This window comes from Bradysia coprophila, unplaced genomic scaffold, assembly GCF_014529535.1.
Source record: "Bradysia coprophila strain Holo2 unplaced genomic scaffold, BU_Bcop_v1 contig_373, whole genome shotgun sequence".
In the NCBI taxonomy this organism is placed as follows: Eukaryota; Metazoa; Arthropoda; class Insecta; order Diptera; family Sciaridae; genus Bradysia; species Bradysia coprophila.
In genome coordinates, this window is record NW_023503632.1 from 142778 (window position 1) to 165023 (window position 22246).

General features: G+C 36.9%; 1 protein-coding gene across 1 annotated transcript; it reads right to left on the bottom strand.

Annotated features, from left to right (window-relative positions):
* Nucleotides 1-1820: 1820 nt before the first annotated feature.
* On the bottom strand, nt 1821-22028 carry LOC119082122 (chromosome transmission fidelity protein 18 homolog). The gene is made up of 13 exons (XM_037191506.1): nt 21843-22028; nt 21021-21694; nt 20765-20952; nt 20536-20690; nt 20303-20470; nt 20013-20241; nt 19607-19826; nt 19169-19546; nt 15830-16005; nt 15630-15763; nt 15350-15558; nt 2125-2185; nt 1821-2063 (listed from the first exon to the last, which is right to left on the bottom strand). Exons 1-13 carry the CDS (start codon nt 21922-21924, stop codon nt 1963-1965), a joined length of 2775 nt encoding a protein of 924 aa, XP_037047401.1. The 5' UTR covers nt 21925-22028; the 3' UTR covers nt 1821-1962.
* Nucleotides 22029-22246: the final 218 nt, after the last annotated feature.

A 22246-nucleotide genomic window follows, 5' to 3' on the forward strand; every position in this document is an offset into this window, starting at 1 on the left:
TTCCATGCATCCATTTAATGTCGTTTTGAAGGTATTTATTTCACTGTATTTCTGGACACAGTGCGATATTAACTTTTTTCGCACGCTAAAGAACCTATTACCTTCAACGAAGGCTAAATTTTTATAAATAAAAATCTTGCATTGACCAGGAATCGAACCCCCGACACCAAAAGGTTTTTGAACACAAAGCAGCGACTACAGCCATTCGGCTGTAGAGTCACACAGTTATACCGAACGTATTGTTGAAGCGTATATACTAAGCATTGACTACTCGATTTCATTCAACGCGTCTCTTTACATCACATTGCAATATGTATTATAATGCAGCCTTCTTGATCGTTCAAATGAATTTCTGTATACACAAGAATTTTGGAACAAAATGTAGGACAAGTTTTGCATTGGAAAGGTGATTATGGCCCGAAATTGCGAAAAACGTTGTATCTACCACGGTAGGTATGCCGGTATTCGCCTCGGGTCGACAATCGACATCTAGTGCGAAAAAATACCTTCATACCTACCTTGGTAGATAAATAACTATTATTGGCGCCCTTTGAAGAAACTTGATTTTAGTGGGTGTACTGTACCCAGAGTGTAGTTTTTCTACAAACAGTTTTTTAATTTTGATCTATAATTAACCCCTAATTTAGAAACTGCTCGTCAGTCAGAAGTTAGCTGGATCTCTTTTGTAGACCATTTTCCCTGTTTTTATAGTCAAGATGTTTTTTTGTTCCTACTGAATTCATCCCTCTACTAAGTGTGTAAGGGAGGACTCTCGTTTGTTCAAAATAAGTTTATCATTTGTCGAAATGTGCCACATTTAGCCGCTCTTTTGAGACCTTGAGAAAATGCAATTTCCACAAAATGAACGAATAGGGAAGAAGAGGCTATTCGCACATTGTGCGCACAGTCAATTTATAATACTTCGGCTATTCTCTTCTTGGCTACTCGCAATGCTGTTGATGTCCCCTTCTACAAAGTTTTCCAAAAAAGGGTTGACCCTTCTACAAAATTCTACGTAAAAGGGTTGTTGGTGCTTCCTTCAATAAATGAAGGGTTGATTATTCCTTCTACAAAATGTCCTGAAATAAATTTATTTAAAAATAATTGCGCGACAAGCGTTTTTGAAAATATTGACGACGATTGCGGTTCCTTAGTCAATTTGTGGATAGTACCAAATCTTGAAAATAAAGTGTTTTGTATACGTGATTTGGTGACGCACAATTGTTTGGTATTACAACACAAAAATTTTGGTGTCTGACAAAACATTTGCTAGGCCATTGGTTTTAGGGGGGAAAATGACGTAAAGGTTGACGTTTTTACCTGTTTCGATGAGAATGTCAGTTACTAACTTTAACGTCATTTTTCAAAAAACCACGGATCCAGCAACCGCGCTGCCAAACTTGTGAGTATGTGTAGACTATTTCCTTTCCTCTTTTCATTAAATAATATGGTAACGGCTGTCGGGCTGAGGAAGTTAACATCTCCATTAATTTTCCCAGCTGTTCAAGTGATACGTCTATCTGACACTTTCAGTAGCAGGGAACTGATTTTGAATGAAATAATCACGCACAATTTAGGTATAATCTATTCGCCTTCAAAGACATGCGGTTAGTGGATCTCTTCTTGTTACTTTCACAGCAGAGAAATATTTTCAGAAAACTTCGTAGGAGAAAGAAGGACTCTTCTCATTGAAGTTTATTGAATCGTTTACCAATGTGCTTCCCTAGATACATATATTCGGCCAAATTTCACATAACTTGGAACAATTTTTTTTTTTGAAAGCGTTCGTTGTGGTAGTTATAAAGTTAAACCAGAATTCATTTGCTGGCAAAATCATTTTTATTTTTCAAAACTCGAATTATCAAAATCTAATTCACATTAATGTTGCGACGAACCATTCATTACAAACTCATTACACCTCACTTAACTTACGCAACAACACAAATCTTTAACGAATGGTTCTTAAAGTAAATGATTTATCGTCACATCCTTTCGAACGGCATTGTTGAAGCCCTCTTTGTATTTGTACCAAATTGAACTTTTTATTATGACGTCAGTTCCACCTTTAGGATCATTAAAAATTAGCCGAATTTAGCTAACAAATAAAAGTCAATCCAAACCTACCATCTTGGACGCTGATCGGCACTGATTTCGTTGACACTCTCCCGAATATGTCTTTTGAAATCTGGAAAAGAATTGTTATTGAAGTTAGAATAAAGGTACTCAGTGAAAAGTCCAAGAAGACTGAAAGGGAAAGTAATAAGAAACTGTCTTGGTATTAAGAACGTCTAATTTCACGACAGTAGTGCGACGGAACTATTAGTAGTAGAAGAACGAATATGTCGTCCTGATTCTAATAAGTTACAAACTCAAGAACTAATTAACTCAGAAAAAGACCAGAGAAGATTTGTTGGTGATCATGACTCATATGTCGATCGGTTTTGTAAATACCTTTCCTTTGACGTAACACTTACAAGTGTAGCGTTTAAATTTTCGGAGATATCTTCGAAAAACCCTAAACCACTTAGACGGCCCTAACTCAGGAAGGACGAACTCAAATATGCGCATTTTCATCTGGGGTCTCACCATTGTCACCTATAATCATAATACCTATCATGAAAAAAAAAGATATTTTAAAATTGGTTGCGTTTTACTCAAATTATCGTGTACACGGACACAAAGACATTTTTTTTTATTGTTGATTCGTCATCTTAAACCATAGGCAAATGCTTTGCCCTTACTGTCTGCTTCGAATTTCACATGCTACAAACGGCATAGCGTTCTTATAAGCCCCCAGTAGCCATGCCGAGCTAAGAAAACATTACTAGCTATTGTAGATATTAAAATGGAAGCATCTGTTATTGACAACGAACAATGAGTTACGGTTAAGGTTCTCTTGCTCATATAGTAAATCTTGTGAAGTAGTAGATATAAATTCAGATTTTAGGTGCAAATTTTCAACAAAAGATGTACTAGAGTTTGTGATTATTGTGTCGGGGCCATCGTAGGGCCCTAACACGCTTTAAAATCCTCATATTTTAGGAATTTTAGGCGCATTAACGTTAATGGCTGTACAATGGCTGTTGCTGCTAAGTCTCTATTTATTGTAACATCCTTTGATTTCATGTGCAAAAGCTTGTTAGAAAGGTATTTTCAATAGCTTTCAAATGACATTTGATCATATTTGTCACTGCAACTGGACATGAATCATAATTTTGGGAAGTTAAACCACTGACTTCGATCGGCCAAAACAACAAGATGGGGCTCGTTTGAAAGCCGTTGAATTTACCTTTAGATTGGTACTAAGCACGATAAAAGTCTTAGTGGGAATGGTTTTCGTATTTTCGAAATATTTCTTGACGTTGAAACAGTACCGGCGCCATGTGGGATGCCTGCTTCTTTTGTTAAAAGTTAACAGATCAACAAATCAAGGTTCAAGTAACTCGAGGATCAATATAAATTCGAGGATTATATGATTTAAACCAAAAATGACTGTACCAACATACTCAACAAGAATTAGCAGTGAAAAATTGAGAGAAGTATTCCATAAGTATAAGTGAAAAAGGCCGACTTCCATTACCAAATCCTTAGATTTATTTTAATTTCTCTACCTCCTGTCTGAAGTGTCTGAACGAAGAAAACATTTTATTAAAAAGAAAACATCATTTCGAGGTTGTAAAACATTTCAATTCCATTGTCATCCATAGAGAGAGAGCGAGGAAAAAACACTTAAATCAAAAGTGAATTAATAATACAAATCATTTTCTCTACACAATTACAACATAGTCACGGTTCACAATCACAAAATATCACAGATACGCACTAAAATTAAATATCTTTTAACACACAACCGCCCACAATTCCTCCATCCCTTCATACACAATATTATATACATCGTACTTTTCTCATTAATGTTAACAGTGTATCCCCTCCCTTCTATCACATTTATATTGTATTTATAACGATTGTAATAGGAAAAGAAAAGCTAATATAAAACAATTTATTTGTACCGCGCAATTTAAGGCCATTATCTTCTACTTCCCTTGTAGCCATATAATACACTTACCGAAACAGAGCTGTATGTATATAATAATAGACACACATTACAGCGAGTGTATAAAGCTGAAATAGTAACTTTATGTGAAGCTTTATTGTGTTTTCTTTCCTCCTGTCTTATATATATGTACTTATGTGTATTGGAGGGATACGATGCATGGTTATTTAAGTTATATAAAGAAAAATAACTTTCGGTTGTTGTTGTTGTTGTTGCCATATATTTATTTTGAGAAGGAAGATCTCTACGCTATTAAACGGAATGTGTATTATCTCATTGGGGGTTGTCATGGGTTTCATGGTAAAATTTGATTGTCTGTATTGTCTATGGGTGTACAATCAGCTATCTATATTTACTATACGAAAGATTTGTTTGTTGTGTGTTTATTTAGTTAAATATTAAATTAGAATAAAATTCATTCAGACCACATCATACACATAACACCATGTGTATGATTAATGGTACGACGAGAGCGATAAGTTAAACAATTCATAACTCTTTCATCGCAATTTTATACATTCACTGAAAATTGCATTACTCCGGACTTATTTCATCTAGAACGCACACACAAGTTGTATTATTATGGTAGCGGATTGTACACATTGTCTATATTCAAACAAACTTAGTTTATTTCCAATTTCACTTTGAGAATAGAATTGAAAAAAACAATATAATCAGAAGAGGAGAAGCAGAAGAAAAAGAAGAAAAAATTGGAAAATTTCTTTTATTGAAAATATTGTTTTCGTAGTAGGTATACCCCGTGCTGTATGCATTTGAGTTGTAAAAGGTAATTTCATGCAAATCGATGAATGGTTCAATGTATAATGTACCGATACCGCAATATTACTCAATATCTTAAACGAAATAAAGAAAAAAAAATTGTTCGATAAATATTTTAAATAAATATTAATCGATTTTTTTCGACTTATAACATTTTGACTTTCTTTCTCTCTATTTTCGAATGAAATGCGAAATTTCAATTTATATTTTTGCCATAAAAATTTTTCGATTATAAACCATGCGATTTCTACAATTTTTCTTTCACGAAGATATTATTCGTCTATTAAATCAGTTAAATAAATTTAGGTAGACGCTATTCGCACCCGGGAACAAGGATAAATTCAGTAATATCGAACAATATATTGTATCCACCTTAACGTCACTGATCGAAAAAGGGCAAAATCAATATGATCGCACGTAATACCTATTTATGCAACAAATGTAACCAAATTATGTTATAATAAAGAAAATGAAATGAAAAAAAAACCTATTTATGCAATCTCGGTGCGAAGTACTTGATTAGGCTCACGATGTGAATTATGACACACGGCCTCTTGTCATAATTAGTTGGTAAACATCGACGTTTTATAATTTATTTTGACAAATAAGCTTATTTTAGGAAAATAATTCTTCTACAACATATGAAAAAAACATAGCTAACGCCGACCCGTACGAAACACCTATTCGTATCAAAAGCCTTTACTGTGAAACTCTTCATTTCTTTTACTTCATTCTCTACTGAAAAGCTATTCGCCCTTTAAAATCACTTACATTATCTTTCTTTGCCTTGTTAGCATATACAAATAAATTGCTGGAGGCAATATAGACAGGCCCGTACGAAGTCAACTTTCATAAATTTCTATTTAAACAGCTATATACCGCTATATTTACCTATATTTCACTATAAATAAACATTTCACAGATGAATATGCTATTATATAGCTCTATATGCCTGTATATAGCTCAATACAGGTGAATATATATATAGATATCCATATATGGAATGTCTGAAACCCCTCACACTTAACACATTATTTCTATGTTAACGGAAACTCTCTAAGTACCATTTTTCCCACTTTATATCACTTTTAATAAAATCCAATATGGCCGCCGGCAGCCATTTTGTTAGGAAACCGAAAATAGTACCGACGCTTTACATTCGTTAATACCTTTCAAACAAAAAAAAATCATGAAATTCGGTCAAAATTTACTCGAGATATTGACAAAATACTCCACGTTCACTGTACGGCCGATTAGCCAGATAAGAGCTCACTCCAAGATACCTAGCTCACGCTCCGGAGAACATAATTTCAAAAACTTTTTTTTCCCTGATTGGTACGGTCAATACCTATCTAATAAAGCTAAAACAGACGAAATATGTTGAAATGTGGCCGACCTACAAGCAAAAACTGCTTGCCGCCCTGTGCCTGTTTCACACAAAGGGGTCTAACTCACGAGTCGGTCATCCGATTTCCACAAACTTTTTTTTTATCGATCGGTATTGTAAATACCTTTTATTTGACATATCAGTTACAAGTGTAACGTTTGAATGTCCGGAGATATCTTCGAAAAACCGTAAAGCACTTATTGAGCCACAGCTCGGGAAGGGTCGATCCAAAATTACTCATCTTCGAACTTAGCCTGTTTTTTGACTTCAAAATCGGATGCGTTTTACTCAAGTTATCGTGCAGACGGACAGACGGACATTTTTTTTTCACTGATTTGGCATCTCTAGACAACCACAATAGGTTTCCCCTTACTCAGGGAGTCCAATTCGACGTGTTACGGACGTATGCGTAAACGCATAAGACCCCAGTACTTCGTACTGGTCTAAACACAATTTAATATTTTTAAAGTTGTGGATTTTCAACAAAACTCACATCAAATTTATACGACAATCGGCAATGTTATAACATGGCTCCGACGTGCCTTTGTTATCGTTTATGTGTGTTAGTAAATGAAAGTTCTAAACTTTCTGACAGCCTCCTGACGTCTTTTTGATTTTTAAAAATATTGAGAAGAAAACCGTACAAAATTATTAAATTATTAAAATGCTTTTAAAAATATTTGAATTATCGTAAAAGAAATTCTGTAAACGCAGAATGGTTCTATTTTGTGGAAAGAATGTAAATAAATTATAAAAACATTGTCTGTTTCCCGACTAATTACACATCTAGAGCCTAATAAAGTACTTCGCATTCGATGTCATAAATAACTATTTGCGAAATATTTTGCTCGCTTCGCTCGTATCGACAAACTCACATCTAATGCGCAAAACAACCATATTTAGTATATAGTTAGCAAAATATATCGTGCGTATCTGTTTCGTACGATTAATTTCCGACAATTTCGCGAGTTTTTTTCTACCCCTTAGAAAAAGTGAAAAGGCGCTAAAAGGTTGTTAAAAATAGTATCCATTGACTTTTCGACAAAGTGATTTTCTCTCCTTGAAATATTTGTTGTCAAAGATTCAATAAAGTTGACCGAACTTGCACTGCCTTGAAAAAGAAATACTTGACATGCCTAAGATCGGCATGATCAAATTGATTTGTGAAATTGATTGCTCTGATGACTGCATATTGGAATTTTCATGAAACGAAATCACTGTCCCTCTGGCGCAGTGGAAATCGCGTTGGACTTCTAATCCAAAGGTCGTGGTGCGACCCCCACAAGGGATTTGTGATTTATTTTTTATTTTTGAACCAGTTTCTTGAACAAGCTTCAATTGTTACGAAAAAGCTTCTGTAAATGTTAGTCGATTGAAAATAAACCGTTTTTTTAAGGGGCTGAACATTCGTGGGAATCAAGTTGGGATATCGCGCGATACGTTTCATTGTTTTTTTCAACCGTCAGACTGCATGATCTAACTCAAATCTAATTTATGTTATTATATCGATATGAACCATGCATATACACACGTACGAACTGCGAACGTATTGTCATATTTTAATCAAGTGCTACGGGTAACGCAAATTAGAATTATCTCACAGTTATCAACGAGGAGACATTTCGAAGGATTTCCTGAATCTGGTTGTTAATTTTACCAGACGGATAACTTTTCGATAAAAATAATTTAGTGTTAAAGTAGCGTAGTGTAAGTATCGTGGACTGGGGAGTATGAGGTTTCGGGTTCGAGCCCACGACCCAGTGATTTTTTTTATATGCGACGATAAAACCGGGTAGAAATTAATTAAAGAAGAAAATACAATCATCCCTTTAATAACAAAATCTGTGAAAAATATGAGTAAAACTGGAACCTATTCGTCTTATGTTTTGACCTTTACATTTGTAATAAACTAAATATTTCGTAACATTAACAACCACCAAGCATGCACACTTGATCATCTTCTTCTTCTTCTTCTTTTTCAGCCTGTTTCTATCCACTGCTGGATGTAGGCCTCTCCAACTTCTTTCCATTTCGTACGATCCATTGCCATTTGCTGCCAGTTTGTACCTGCTATATTCTTAATTCTGTTTGTCCATCTCTCTGGTGGTCTACCTATAGCTCGTCTTTTATATGGTCGCCAGTTCATGATCTTTTTGGTCCAACGTTCGTCTGTCCTTCTTGCAATATGTCCCGCCCAGCTCCATTTCAGAGATGCTATTCTTTCCATGACATCAACGACCCTGGTTTGTTGTCGAATCCATTTATTCGTCATTCTGTCTCTGAGTGTTATTCCAAGCATACTCCGTTCCATGGCTCTTTGTGTCACTCTCAATTTATCTTCGGATGCTTTCGTTAAAGTTAACGTTTCCGCTCCATAAGTGAGCACTGGAAGGACACAAGTGTCGAAAACTTTGCGTTTCAGACTATTATTCATTTTGCTTTTGAAAATTAGTCTGAGTTTTCCGAACGCTGCCCACGCGAGACCAATCCTACGTCTTATTTCTGCAGTTTGGTTCTCCAGACCTAACTTCAGTTTATGTCGTAGATATACATAGCTGTCGACTCGTTCAATGACAGTGTCACCAATTTTGATCTCTCTATCGTCCCCGATGTTGGTCATGACTTTTTTTTCGATAAGTTCATCTTGAGGCCAACTTTGCTTGCCTCTTCACTTAACTGTTGTAGCATAAGCTGAGCCTGACCTAGATTCGCTGCTATCGGTACAATGTCATCAGCGAAGTGGAGATTGCTCAGGTACTCTCCATTTATCTTTATTCCCATTTTACTCCAGTTTAACTTCTTAGCATTTTTGCAGTAGCATTTTTGTACACATATCGAATTGTGTTGGAGTACCTTGAGTCTACTCTACATTCGTCTAATGCGTCCAATATCGACCATGTTTCCACTGAATCGAAAGCTTTTTCGAAGTCTATGAATAGCAAGACTATGTCGATGTTGTATTCACGACACTTCTCAATAAGCGTTCTCATCACCTGCAAATGGTCGTTTGTGCTGAAACCAGATCTGAAAGCAGCTTGTTCAACAGGTTGGTAGAAGTCGAACTTGTTAGTGTTCTTCTTCGTAATGATTTTCATAAACAACTTGTAGAGTGTTGACAATAGGCTTATGGGCCGGTAATTTTCCAGCTTTGTTATGTCTCCTTTTTTATGCAGCAATGTAATTACCGCATTTTCCCAGGCTTCTGGTACTTCTTCCCATTGGAGACATTGATTAAACAAAGCCGTGATTGCCTTTAATAAGGAGTCTCCACCCAGTTTAATGGCTTCCACTGGAACACCATCTTCTCCGGGAGACTTTTTGTTTTTCATCTCGGCTACTGCGGCCTTGACTTCATCAACAGTTATGTCGGGCATATCCTCCGATCCCACGTTTCTTATTATTGGTCTATCTTCGGTTTCTTCCGTTGGACTCTGTCTTGCTGAAGAAAACAAATTCTCATAAAATTCTGTTGCAATGTTTAATATCGCATTTCGATCCGTTTGGATCGTTCCTGTTTTGTCTCGTAATTTGAAGATTTCTTTTTTGGCGTTTGTCATTTTTCTCCGTAGGACTTTCATATTGCAGTTAGCTTCAATTATGTTTTGAGCCAATTGGACATTATATTTTCTTTCATCTGATCTCCTTGCTTTGTTGATACTTTTAGACAAGTTCCGGTATTCCACCGAATCTCGCCCTCCACTTCCACACTTGATCGCGACCGGAAAAATCTATATGAAAATCCATTTTCGGCCGGAGAGAGGAACTTTTTTGGCCGCAAAAACCTATCTTTGAGAAGTACAAAAAAATTTAACTATTCGATCGTAGTTTGTGGGTCGAAATCCGTCGAATTTCAGCCTTTAAGTATAAAAACGTCGTCACGCTTTCTACAGTTAGTGTAAATTTATTAGGGTTAATAATGACTAATTTTGTCCAAAAGAAAAGTAGTTTAAAATCAATTCAAAAAAGTTTGCATTTTCCGTAAGGAAAAACCATAATTATTTGCTGACCCAGGGAAGAAAAATTCCAACAAAAGCGCTAGAGTTGGAATTTCCAATTTTTATTCACAGAGGAGGAGAACACAACTTGTTTAATATGCGAGGTGTGATTAGCCGTTTTCCCCGACGAAGCAATAACATCTATTTTCTACACCATTTATCAAAACAAATACAAAGGTGACAGTTCGGGGAAGAAAATGTCTACTTTTCCCCTGTTAAAACAAGCAGTGATATTTTAATCGAATTTTCATCGAAGCGTCAACAAAACGTTGTTTTGTCATGGACTTTTTAGTGAAGAAAATAAGGCTAATCACACCGCACATTTGAAATAGTTATTTGTTCACCGAGTGGGAAAAACGTTGGAAATTGAATTTTGATGGTGTTGTCACCCGAGCAAATGCAATTTCCAACTTTTATTGAAGAAGCACAACGGCTTTTACAAAATAGGATTTCAAAATTTCAGCGGAAGGGGAGATTTCCCAACAAAGACTCCCAACGTTTTAGCTGAGATGAGAAAATACCTCACGGTATCTTTTATTTCGTGGAATTCAGTATCGCATCAACAATCAAATTCCCAACAGTCACATCCAGGTGAGAAGAACATCCACAATAATACTTATGCTATTCTGAATTCGCACCCATGTGCGAGTAGTGACCTCGATAAAAAGCATGTACCGAACCATTCACATCTTGATGTACTTATGCATTTTACATTTCATATCACCGTAAGGTAGAATGGTAGAATATATTGCCTGGGAAAATGTCATCAGAGGGTCATCGTAAAAAAATAAATAAAAATTATGATATGCATCGCAGACGATGACAGGCAAGGAGTTGACATTAGATGGAGATAAAGTCAATTTTTATGGCAAAGACTTATGTTCAAAAGATTGTAATTGCTACGATGTTGGGAATCCAACAGTTTAATCGTTTACCAAGCTCCGAATCCCTGTTTCTGCAACATGAATAATAATGGAGTGTAAAATTATCGCCGCAACCACAAAAAATATTTTCTTTGTTTGTTGGCTCAATCTCTAGATCAAAGGTTTATTGGCTGTCAGCAAATCTGTTTCTCAGACCAAATTTTGATAGAAATGGCAGTAAAAACTCATCATTAAAATCTCTGTGGTACTTATACATACGATTGGATAGGAAGCACATAGAGCCCACAGACCCTCTATTTAAAGACGACACGTAAAAATGTTAACGTCGAAATTGTCGTTAAAAATATTCGGTCTCTTCAGAATTTACTCTAATGTTAAATGATTTATGGTTCATGATTAAACGAACGGTAATGCCAAAATCTACTGCTTTGTATTCATGAAATAAAGGAAAGCACTTGAGGTCAATTGTATTCTTAATATAATGTAATTGATGTGACGTCAAAGATGATCTATTTTCTCACACGTAAAATCTCATGTTCGTATCTAAGCTCTTCGTCTCTCTTATTTCTTTCATTTTCCACTTGGAATGGCGAAATGAGAAAAATCATAGAAACGGAGAGGAACAGCAGTAATAGCTTAGATATCCAAATAGGATTTTTTACGAGTGCAAAGCAGTGAAAATAGTATTAATTTCTGACTGAAACACTTATGATAGTTGCCCGAAAGAGACATATATTATCGATTCCTGAATCGCTTCATTGAAACCTACATAGATAACAATTCTGATTCTGAATGGTTAAACGCAGGTACAGTTGGAGAAATATAGATTTCGCTTTTTAACAGCACAAAAAGAAAAGGCTCTTATGAAGGCGAGTGAAATGTCAACTTGAAAAAAATAAAAAATTTTCTTCAAGTTTTCTTTTTGTACAATCTTTAATAAGTGAGTTTAACAAAACATGTCTAAATTGTCAAGATTTGTGTTTCACCCGCCTTCGTAGGTGTGTTAACCTGTTCTTTCAGAACCTTGCAAAAAGATTTCCTTCCTTCATGTAATAAGACAACTGAGTCTGAGTATGTTTAAACTAGGCCCCACCTTTTGGGCGGGTCAGGTCCCTTGACTGACAATTTTTTTGATATATTTTTAATCAATTTCATTTTATTGTCTATTGTTAAACTTCTGAAACATCACAAACATCACAACCTTTGCTTGAGTACAAATGCTTCGGAAAAGAACTATTTCTGTTCTATATTTTTTTTTGTAAATTTGCGGCCAGATTTTTAATCAACAATAAATCATAAATAGACAAGGACTCGTGTGAATTACGGCCCTCGCTCCGCTCTGCCCGCAAACTACCCACTAGTGTAAGTTGTCTACTATTCAGTTGCATAGTCTTAGTGCTGACGCTAATCAAAAGATGCGAATGTGGAACGATTAGAGGACTCTTTCACTTTGGTACAATATAAAATAGTACGTCTACCGTCTTACCTTCCACTTATGTACAAAAAGGAAGCCCCCGGTACTAACTACATTCACAAAACCTTTAATTATTAACAAAACAGCACGACTCTTGCGAATCGAACACTCGTGGGAGTTTTAAAGTTTTCAGTTTGATTGTTTTTTAGTGTCATTCCATACATTTGAATAACGATTCAGAAAATGGGACTTCATAAAATTTTATAAATATTTTATGTCATGGCGAGAAATCTGCTACTTTTGCCCGTGATAGCTGACTATCACCGTTATAGAAAACTATCATGCGTGGTAGCTGACTTTCTTTGTTGGATGCACAGTACATCTAGACGTTTGTGCAACTTTCCTGTTGGATGCACAATACAGCTAGACGATTGTGCAACCTTCCTGTTGGATGCACAATACACATAGACGATTGTGCAACTTTCCTGTTGAATGCACAATACACATAGACGATTGTAAAACCTTCGTGTTGAATGCACAATACTCTATAAACTCGCACACCATTTCCATAAACTCGCACACCAGTTCCATAAACTCGCACACCATTTCCATTAACTCGCACACCAGTTCCATAAACTCGCACACCAGTTCCATAAACTCGCACACGTGTGCGAGATTCCCTTATAGAGGGGAATTTCGCACTGTGCGAGATTCCCCGACGCCGCGACAACTTCCAGTGAAATAGTGAATCGTACTCTAACAGTAGAGTCGACCCCACTCCAGAAGACAATCAAATACGAATTGAATTCGCTTTCTTCAACAAATCATCTACCAGAATGGAAACCAGTTTAATTTTTCCTAATTTCATCTCTTCTCTGCCAAATAAATGCAAAATGCAAACAACATTTCCACCAAAACGTCTCCACAACATCCGAATAATTCTCATTACATTGCAACTTATACGAAGATAATAAATAAAATGAATTCTACTGTTCGACTTTGCTTATATCCAATTTACTTGATAATCCTCCATTATGGTTTAGTCATTTTTCAGTATCCCATAAGGGATTTAATGTAATTTTTCTGGATTTTGTGTGTATCCTTATGGAGAATGATTCCACACGAGAGCAGAAAAAAAAAACGAAATTTATCTGAAAATTACATTGAATCCGAATCGTGTGTTTCGTTGTGTGTCGTTATGCGGTTTCTATTGATTTTATTTTATTCGATGGATTAAGTTAGATTTGAATAATGTGCAATTAATGGGCGATTTTTTAACAGGCGTGCTCTCCGTAACCGGCCCTCAATAACATTTTATTTTATCACTTGATTGTGCCCTGAGTTTAGTTCATGACTCAATGTTATGAACTTTATGAACCAACACGCTGCCATTTAATGTACCGGATATACTTAGCGGAGTCAAAATAGTATAAGATAAGTTCGTTGGCAATGACAAGATGACAAATTTGTCTTTCTAAATTTCATTTTGTGATAAAATCGTTCTGCGGAGTGAAAATGGATAAAGGTCGTGTCGATAGAAGATATTAGGGTACGTCAGATTTTATGAATAGAAAATCCAAACGGAAAGGGCAGGCTTGACAGATTCACTGAAAAATAATTAAATTTTGACTAACAGGATTTTAATAAAACAAAGTGTCTTTGCGTAGCGCATGATCTCAGGAGTCCGGTAAACTAATTGTTTTCTCCATCAGGCTGATATTTTCCGAACGATAATACTTTGATACCATCAATACAAACGTCATATTTTCAAAATTCTTGTCATCAGTCAGAATTTAATTATTTTTCAGTGAATCTGTCAAACTTGCCCCTTCCGTTTGAGATTCCGTTGTTCTTTTCGTTTGGATTTTCTGTTAAGATAATCTGACGTTCCCTAATAGCTAACAGTACCTATCTCAATGCAGGTAGCTCACATTCTACGAATTATAGTTGTTCCCGGTGTAAATGAAAATAATGCATGGAAAGTAACAGTTTTATGGTTCGTTTTAGAATTGTCAACTAAAACTTGAAATTTATCCGCTTTGAGAAAAGGTCACAGTTCTACACAGATAGAGGTTTCATAGTTGAATTTCCAATTTACGGTTAACGCCAATCAAATTTGTGGCTCAATTTGATTCAGCTGTTTTTCAGCTGGTCCACTATAAAAACAGCTGAAGCAAATTTAGTCACAAATTCGGTTGGTGCTAACTGTATTACCGATCTCGCAATTTTCCAAACTAAAGTTGGAATCGGCATCATTCGTAATTGTAATTCAATTACGAGATACGCAATAAATTATGTGACAGGTGGAGATTCAATTATAAAATATTCTATAATGTCAGTCAGCTCCTTTGGAAAAATTTACTCGTTTTCAATTCAAGCAGTCAAATTTACGAAAAAATTCGAGTGTAACCGCAAGTAATGCGTTCTTTTTGCTTCCTTTCAAACAGCGAGCACATCCATTTTTCACTATCATGCTAAGCCATCAAATGAATTTTTTTTATTAAAACGACAAGTTGTCTGAAGTTGTTCAACAATACTTGTAATGAAATACTAAAATCCAATTAAAAATAAGACTCAGAACAGGTTAACTCTCAAAATGAACTGAGTCTAGTTTCCGATTTGTGTTAGATGGCGGTTAAGTTAATTTTTCATGATCTGTGCAGTTGGAAATCAAAAAAAAAACGGATGAGAGAGTCTAAAATGTTCTAGAGACAACTACCGAAAGTAACCGAACTGATGAAAAGAATTTAAACAATTTAGACGACGATTGACGATCTCTCTGACGATCTGATCAAAATATTTGCACAAAACAAGAAGCGTAACACATAAACTCACCTGTTTGGTAACTTGTTGAGCCTGCTGTATCGACTTTGGATTTAATGTTCGCAGATGATTCGGAACATTCTCTTTGCCGCAATTGGTTGATTTTGCACTTCTGTTTTCATTATTTTTAAACTTGGGCCCAGCCCGACGCATCTTTTCCACTTCAACCTCACGTGAAATAATTTGACGACTAAAGTAATTCATGTGATGTTTGTTGGCAGCTATCGGAGATTGAGATTAAAGTTGGTGAGATTGTTTTGTCGGTTCGAACAAAACAGATTTTTAATCTTACTTTCGAAGTTGCACAGAATTTCGATGTCCGGTTCCAGTCGATATTGAAAGGTGCCGTCCTGGCTTTTGATCTGAATGTACGTCAATCCCAGATCGACCATCACGTCGACCGCATGTTTCAAATCGGATCGTTCTCTGAGGATTGAGGAAAAGAGCTTTTTTTACTGATGGCCAATTTTTCGTCTGACTCACTCCTCTTACTTCGGTGATAGTAATTCGACCGATACGGTTCGTAACGATGGCGAAATCACTTTTCGCAGCAATGAAACCGTATCAAGTATAACGCACGGACCATCGCCAACACCTCGAGTGGTTGCACAGAATCCTTTTTTCAACGAACTCTCAATTGCTTTATGGACATTTGCTTTTTGTGTAAACTGGAAAGTAAATGAATTTTCTCGATGAATGGGGGAAATTGTTAATTATTTTTATGAATAGAGAGAAGAGCGGATCCACTACACAAAATAAATGGTCGGCAATTTCAATTTGATTTTTCATTCATTCACATTTCGAATATGGAAATACTAAACATAAACCACCACCACACGCTCTCTTACTCTGTGCTAACACAACGAATAATAATTATATGCCGCAACCAGACTCATTATATTATACGTAAAAGAGGGCCTGGGTGTGTGAGAAAATAATTTTTAATTTCTTTTCCCTTCGTTTCCCGTTTAATGTGTTATTTCGTTACCGTGTATACGAAATGAAGAAAATTTGTATGTTTGAAATGAATGGCTTGGATCCATAAATTATGCAAAATTCATTAGCCCATAGTGCGATAACAGAAGGAATCGTTGTCGTCATGTTGTAATAATATTTGGAAAGTTAATGAAGATTTTGACGACATTTCTCAGATGGAAAACGGGATGAATTAATGCGACGGCGGTTCAGTTTTGTTTTAACCGAGTGGAAACGTTATAAATCCACATCGTTATTGCTGTAGATCAGATGTCAGTTCACAAACAGATTCTCTTCCGTCGAACATCAGCCTTTAAGTCAATTAATTTCATATTCAGAAGATTGTACCCAGGCCTGAGAGCATTGGCTATTAAATTCTATAAATTCTTAAAGTTTCTTTACAAAAAATCTGTTATTTTTGGAAAATTTTAAGAATTTTTTTAATTTTTAAGAAATTATTCTTAGAATGTCTAAAATTCTTGAAAATTTTCAAAGTTTCTTAAGAACATGCACTAAAAAAAAGCCTGAGAGCCATCGCTTACTTTGGGAACAAAAGAAGAATTGAGGAGAATTGTCGAGGTGGACGCTAAAGAGCAACGGACCCTTTGCAAATTTATAGCCTACATTTAGGCGGAAAAGAATAAGTTTTTTGATGATTTTTTTGAACCAAAATCTTTTCTTGAATTAGTAAAACCATGGTTTTAAGTGCATTAAAGGAAAAAATTCAAATTGGTTTGTGGGTGATAAAAAATCCCACTTGAAGAAACCTTTGCAGATTGTGTACATTTATGTAATGTGCAATGGTTTGTCCAAGTGGATTAAGTTACGACTCACAAACCAATTTTTCCTTTAAAAGTAACACATTTTTGCGTTCTTTAATAGTTTGACTTTTTCAACAACAAAAAAGATTTTGATTCAGAGAAATCGTCAAAACACGAATACTTTTCCGCCTAAATGTAGGATACAAATTTGCAAAGGGTCCATTGCTCTTAAAATCCAGAGGAACATTTACATCAACAAATATTTACAATCATGAAATATTACGTGAGAAAATCGTTACTTTGCTGACTCCTGGTTCAACAGCTAATGATCCACGAAACTGTTTTTCGACACTTCCTGATTAAACTCGTCAGTCAGTATATTTTATTCAGTCATAATATTGATATTTGTCGAAAATCGGGTTTATGTATCAGTAGATACGGGTAAGAAAGCACGAAAAACAGGGCAAAACAACGAGTTTTGCTTGTTTTCCAGTGTTTTTCACGAATGTATCTATGAATTTTTCGTCGAAATTGATGACGGGATACATCAAATGAAAAGTATTGAGAGATCAAACAGAAAAAATAAACACAGATCAGTGGTTCGAGAGCTGTTTCCCTTAGAATATGCAAAACAGAGTGCTGAGGTCAGTGCTCAAATGACAGGCATCGATGCTTTGCTAAAATGCATAAATTTTGACGTTTTCTTTAATGCTGGATTTCAGTTTACTTTTAAAGATATCTTTTCGTGAGAATCCTTTTTCAAAAAAGTACGACCGCAATAACGACCACGAATGTGATTTAAAAGAAACACGAATGTGTTATGCTCAAAACAAACGAGGCATTAAAAACGTGTTTTGGTCCTAGTTTTCATTGACAGATGCAGCAGTTGCGATTTTGATTAGAAAAAGTTCTAACTTCATTTGACAGTTTCGAAAATTTCGTCATGAAAAATAGGACCAAAACACGTTTTCAATGCTTCGTTTGTTTTGAGCATTAGCTGAAAATCAGTTTTGGTTGTATTCGTTTGACCAGCTCTGAGAAAACTGAACAGTTCGTTAACTGCCTATTTTCCTGTTTTCCCGCACCTCCAACAAAAAGTAAAAATTTTCGTTGCCAGCGGCCTCCACGTAAAATTGAACATTAAAAACAAGTAAAGAACACAGCAGACGCTGCCACCGTTGAAAGCACCTTTCGTATAAAACCAAATTCAGCAATGACCACTTAGGGTCGTCTTATGATGGAATCTCAGGAAAGCAACTTAAAAATCCTAAAAGATCAGAAGGTATACCAAAAAACCTCGCAGATCCTTTAAATCCCTTCGAATTCTAGAAATAGGAAAATAGTGGACCATGAGGGCGCTGGAATTTTGGGAACCAACACACTGCCACTTCAATAAACTCAAAATTCCAGAAGGGAACCAAAATAAAGCCTCAAAAACCCTTCAAATTCCTTAATTTCTACAAAATTTTATAAAGTCCATCACCCCACAATATCCACCATCTTCCCAGGTGGATCAAGTGGGGCTGTGGAATTTTGGCAACCAACACACTGTCAACTCAATAATCCTGAAAGTCCCGTCCAAACAAAATATCAGAAATCTTTCAAATTCTTTGAAACCTTCAAACTGGGAGGATGATGGACCCTGTAGGGGATTTTGAGAACTAACATCTTATAATAACACCAAAAGTCCAGAAGGAAATCTCACAATTCCTTCAAATTCCGTGAATTCTAGGACCAAAATTATTAAAATCGTTTTTCTCTTCAGTTACGCTCACTTTGAGGGCTCCAGCTCATGATCCAGTGGACCAATTTTCATAAATTTATTTTTCCTCGATCGGTGTGGTTCGATCGGCGGACCATTTTTTTTTTTCATTTGCGATCTCACTATTGTCATTACCTTTCAGGTAACATACCAGCAGTTCTTAGAGACCATTTATCGAAAATCGAAATATGCGAGAACATAACGCTCCCACCTCCAAATACTTCGTATCGAACTTTAACAATGATCCTTTGTGCAGACGGTCACAATAAAAAACAATGAATTTCGATTGGCAGAGCTAAATAAATATTTTAAATAACTGCACCGTCAACATACCTCGTATCCTTGCTTGGGAAATGCAATTTTCGGCCATGCCATACTCGCAAACAGCAAATGCCAAGCAACGAATCCGTACTGCATGTACGAATAAACGGAATAGTTTTGTTTGTGATTTATGAACTGATTGACGCGATCCGAGAAGCAAAACCAATCCGCACCCTCCGCCACTCCAGTCATATTAGCGTCGGGCATTTTCTGCTTCAGATAGTTCTCAAACACTCCGTTCATCAGCCGACTGTAATCGCCGTTCATGTGCAGCACGTGCAGGACATTAGCCACTCTTGATTTGGCCGATGTGTCTGTCATCGAGACCATTTGTTCCGAATTGGCAATCTCATTGTCGTGGTCTTTCAGTGTGCGACGAGGACGCTGAATCTGTTTGGAAGTGAAGCGTTAGAGACAAAGATGAAAATTTGCGATCAATTCGTAACTCACCTGGAAAATGGCTTCCCAAATCGTGAATAGCCCTTTCTGCATGTCCTTTTGTCCGATATTGCTTTTCAACACATCGATGATAGTCAACGGTTTGCCAACACTAGCGAAAAACTGTAGCATCGACAAACACGATCGCACGTCGTTTCCACTTTTCTCAGCCAATGCTAGCAAGGATGAGAAGTCAGCGGTAATATTCTCTCGTCGACAAATCATATGCAGCCTGACATGTGAAAAGTAAATGTTTTTGAGCGGTGCGTGGTCAGTATGTTGCTCTCAAAATCGGTAGTTTTTGGTCTGTCGGCGTCAGTTTGTGATCATGCCTCCTAATGGGTTTCCTGAATGATGCAGACTGACAATCAGGCCAAAAACCATCGTTTTGACAGTAGCCTTAAGCCAGGGTCCTTACCTATCCGCCAATCGTCCACTTTCCATCTGTGGAAAACTGACCACAAACGCTATCTGTCTGAGTTGACGCAGTGCCGGTACATACATATCGTTACAGATGCATATTATCGGTCGACGCAGCAGTTGCTTCGCTTTCCCCTTTCCTTTCACATTCGATGTTTGGACGACTTTCTCGCCAACAAATTTGAGTAGAAAGTCAATTGACTGTACAGGAGCGCCGTCAATTTCGTCTGGAATTATTCCATTTATTTCACATCACAAATGACACAGTCGTCGAGACATGACACCTACCCAGAATTATGCAGTTCGGTCGGTTGTCTTTCGCCAAAAATGATTTCATTTGAGTTCCATTTTCCAGTGCTAGTTTGAACGCTTCCGGAGTACGATCGTCGGATGCATTTATCTCGACAATGTTGTAACCGGCATGCCGTGCAATCGTATGAGCAAGGGTGGTTTTTCCTTGTGAAGAAATGGTTGCGGTTGGACAAATGAATTGGAAAGTATTTTGGGACGTGAGAACATACCCAATCCAGGCGGACCGCACAACAAGGCTATTTTCTGCATTGGTCGACCGTGTTCGTCGTAGTCGGTTTTGAGGGTGTTCCGTTCTTTTCGGCGAAATTTTTGGAATTGTTGGAATTGGACGGTTTGTTTCTTCAGCGATTTGATGTCGACGTCGCTATAGACCGGGAGAAAAGCAGTTTCCGTTAGCTGAAACGTTTGGTTAGGTACACAGTTTCGATTCGCACGTACCGTTGGAATACAATCTTGTCCCACATTTTCAGCCATTTCAATAAATTGCGATTGGTCGATTCATCGGATAGAAGGTCCAAGTACTTCTTCGGTCTGTACTTCTCCACCCACAGATTTGAATCGATCAAATTATCCGTTGTGACCACAACATCAGGTATCGACGCTGTTGCGGTCATCCGATCACCCACCTAATCACACACAACATTTTTTTATTTCATTGACTTCATTGCTACTAAGGATGTCGTTTCACTCATACCATTTTCTGCGCCAGAGCCCACATCTGTTCTTTCGCCGCCACCGACATGATCGAACCGAAACTCTTGCCACACTGAATCTCACGAATCCGTTCCGACTCAAAGTCTTCCGAATGGAAGCGCACATAGATCCGGTCACCGTCGCTTCGGATCGGAATGAACGGATACTTTGGAATGGAGCTGCTCAGATTTTGTTCTTTGAATTTTTGCAACGCTTCCAGTTGATCCAAGTCATCGAACTTGGCCGCATTCACTTCAACCACCCGCTGCTTCCTCAGCTCCAATATCCGTTCAATCATCTCCAGGTCGATTTCTTCCTCGGTTTTTTGTCGTTTTGCAATTATCGTCTCGATATTACGATCATCAATGTCATCAATGTCCTGTATATCACCGAACAACTCTTCCAGGCAACGTTTGCGCGCACCGAAACCACTGCGAAATATTTCCTGCGATAGTTGTGTCGATGTGGTGGGCATCGCCGGTGCATTAGAGAATGGTGTTGACGATGTTCGGGGATTGGTGGGGTATGGCGAGTCAAACAATTTTCGGTTCAATTGACGAATGGGCTGATCGACGATAGACGAACTGGAACAGCTGGGCAATTGGACAGGAGTTCCGGGCAACGTTGTTTGAGATAAAATCTCTTCCGGAATAGGTTCCTCAACAGCCTGACTTTCTAAATTTTAGAGAAACAAACAAATTCGTTGTCATTTCATCGCTCACTTTCTAGCGAAGATATTCGGTACAAAAATGACTTCGAAGGTAAACACCGTCAACCGTAACCTCTCGTTGACATTTTAATAACTTATGATTAACACACGTACCGCGTTCCATTTCTTTTTCAATTTCCAATTCGTCATCGCAGAGCATTTCAAACTCTTCCTCTTCCGTTGGATAGTTGGACATTTTCGTTAGATTTTCACTGAGACTTTATTCAATTTCTCAACTTTTCACATTCATCTTCACTCTGTTATTCAATTGGGTTTGTTTATGGCGCTAAATCTACTGTCTCTCTACTGTCAAGTGACGGCTTACACCATCACAAAACTGGACGCATTCTTTGTCCAGTATCGATTTTTTCGCGGAAATAATTTAAAAAAATGAATGAAAATTAGTTTCTTCATGAACTGTGGAGAAAAGTAGAAAATTTCATGTTCTCGGATGACTACACCCTTGAGACAGGGCGTGTTTTGAAGACATTTTCGGGAACTATTGAGATTATTTTGGA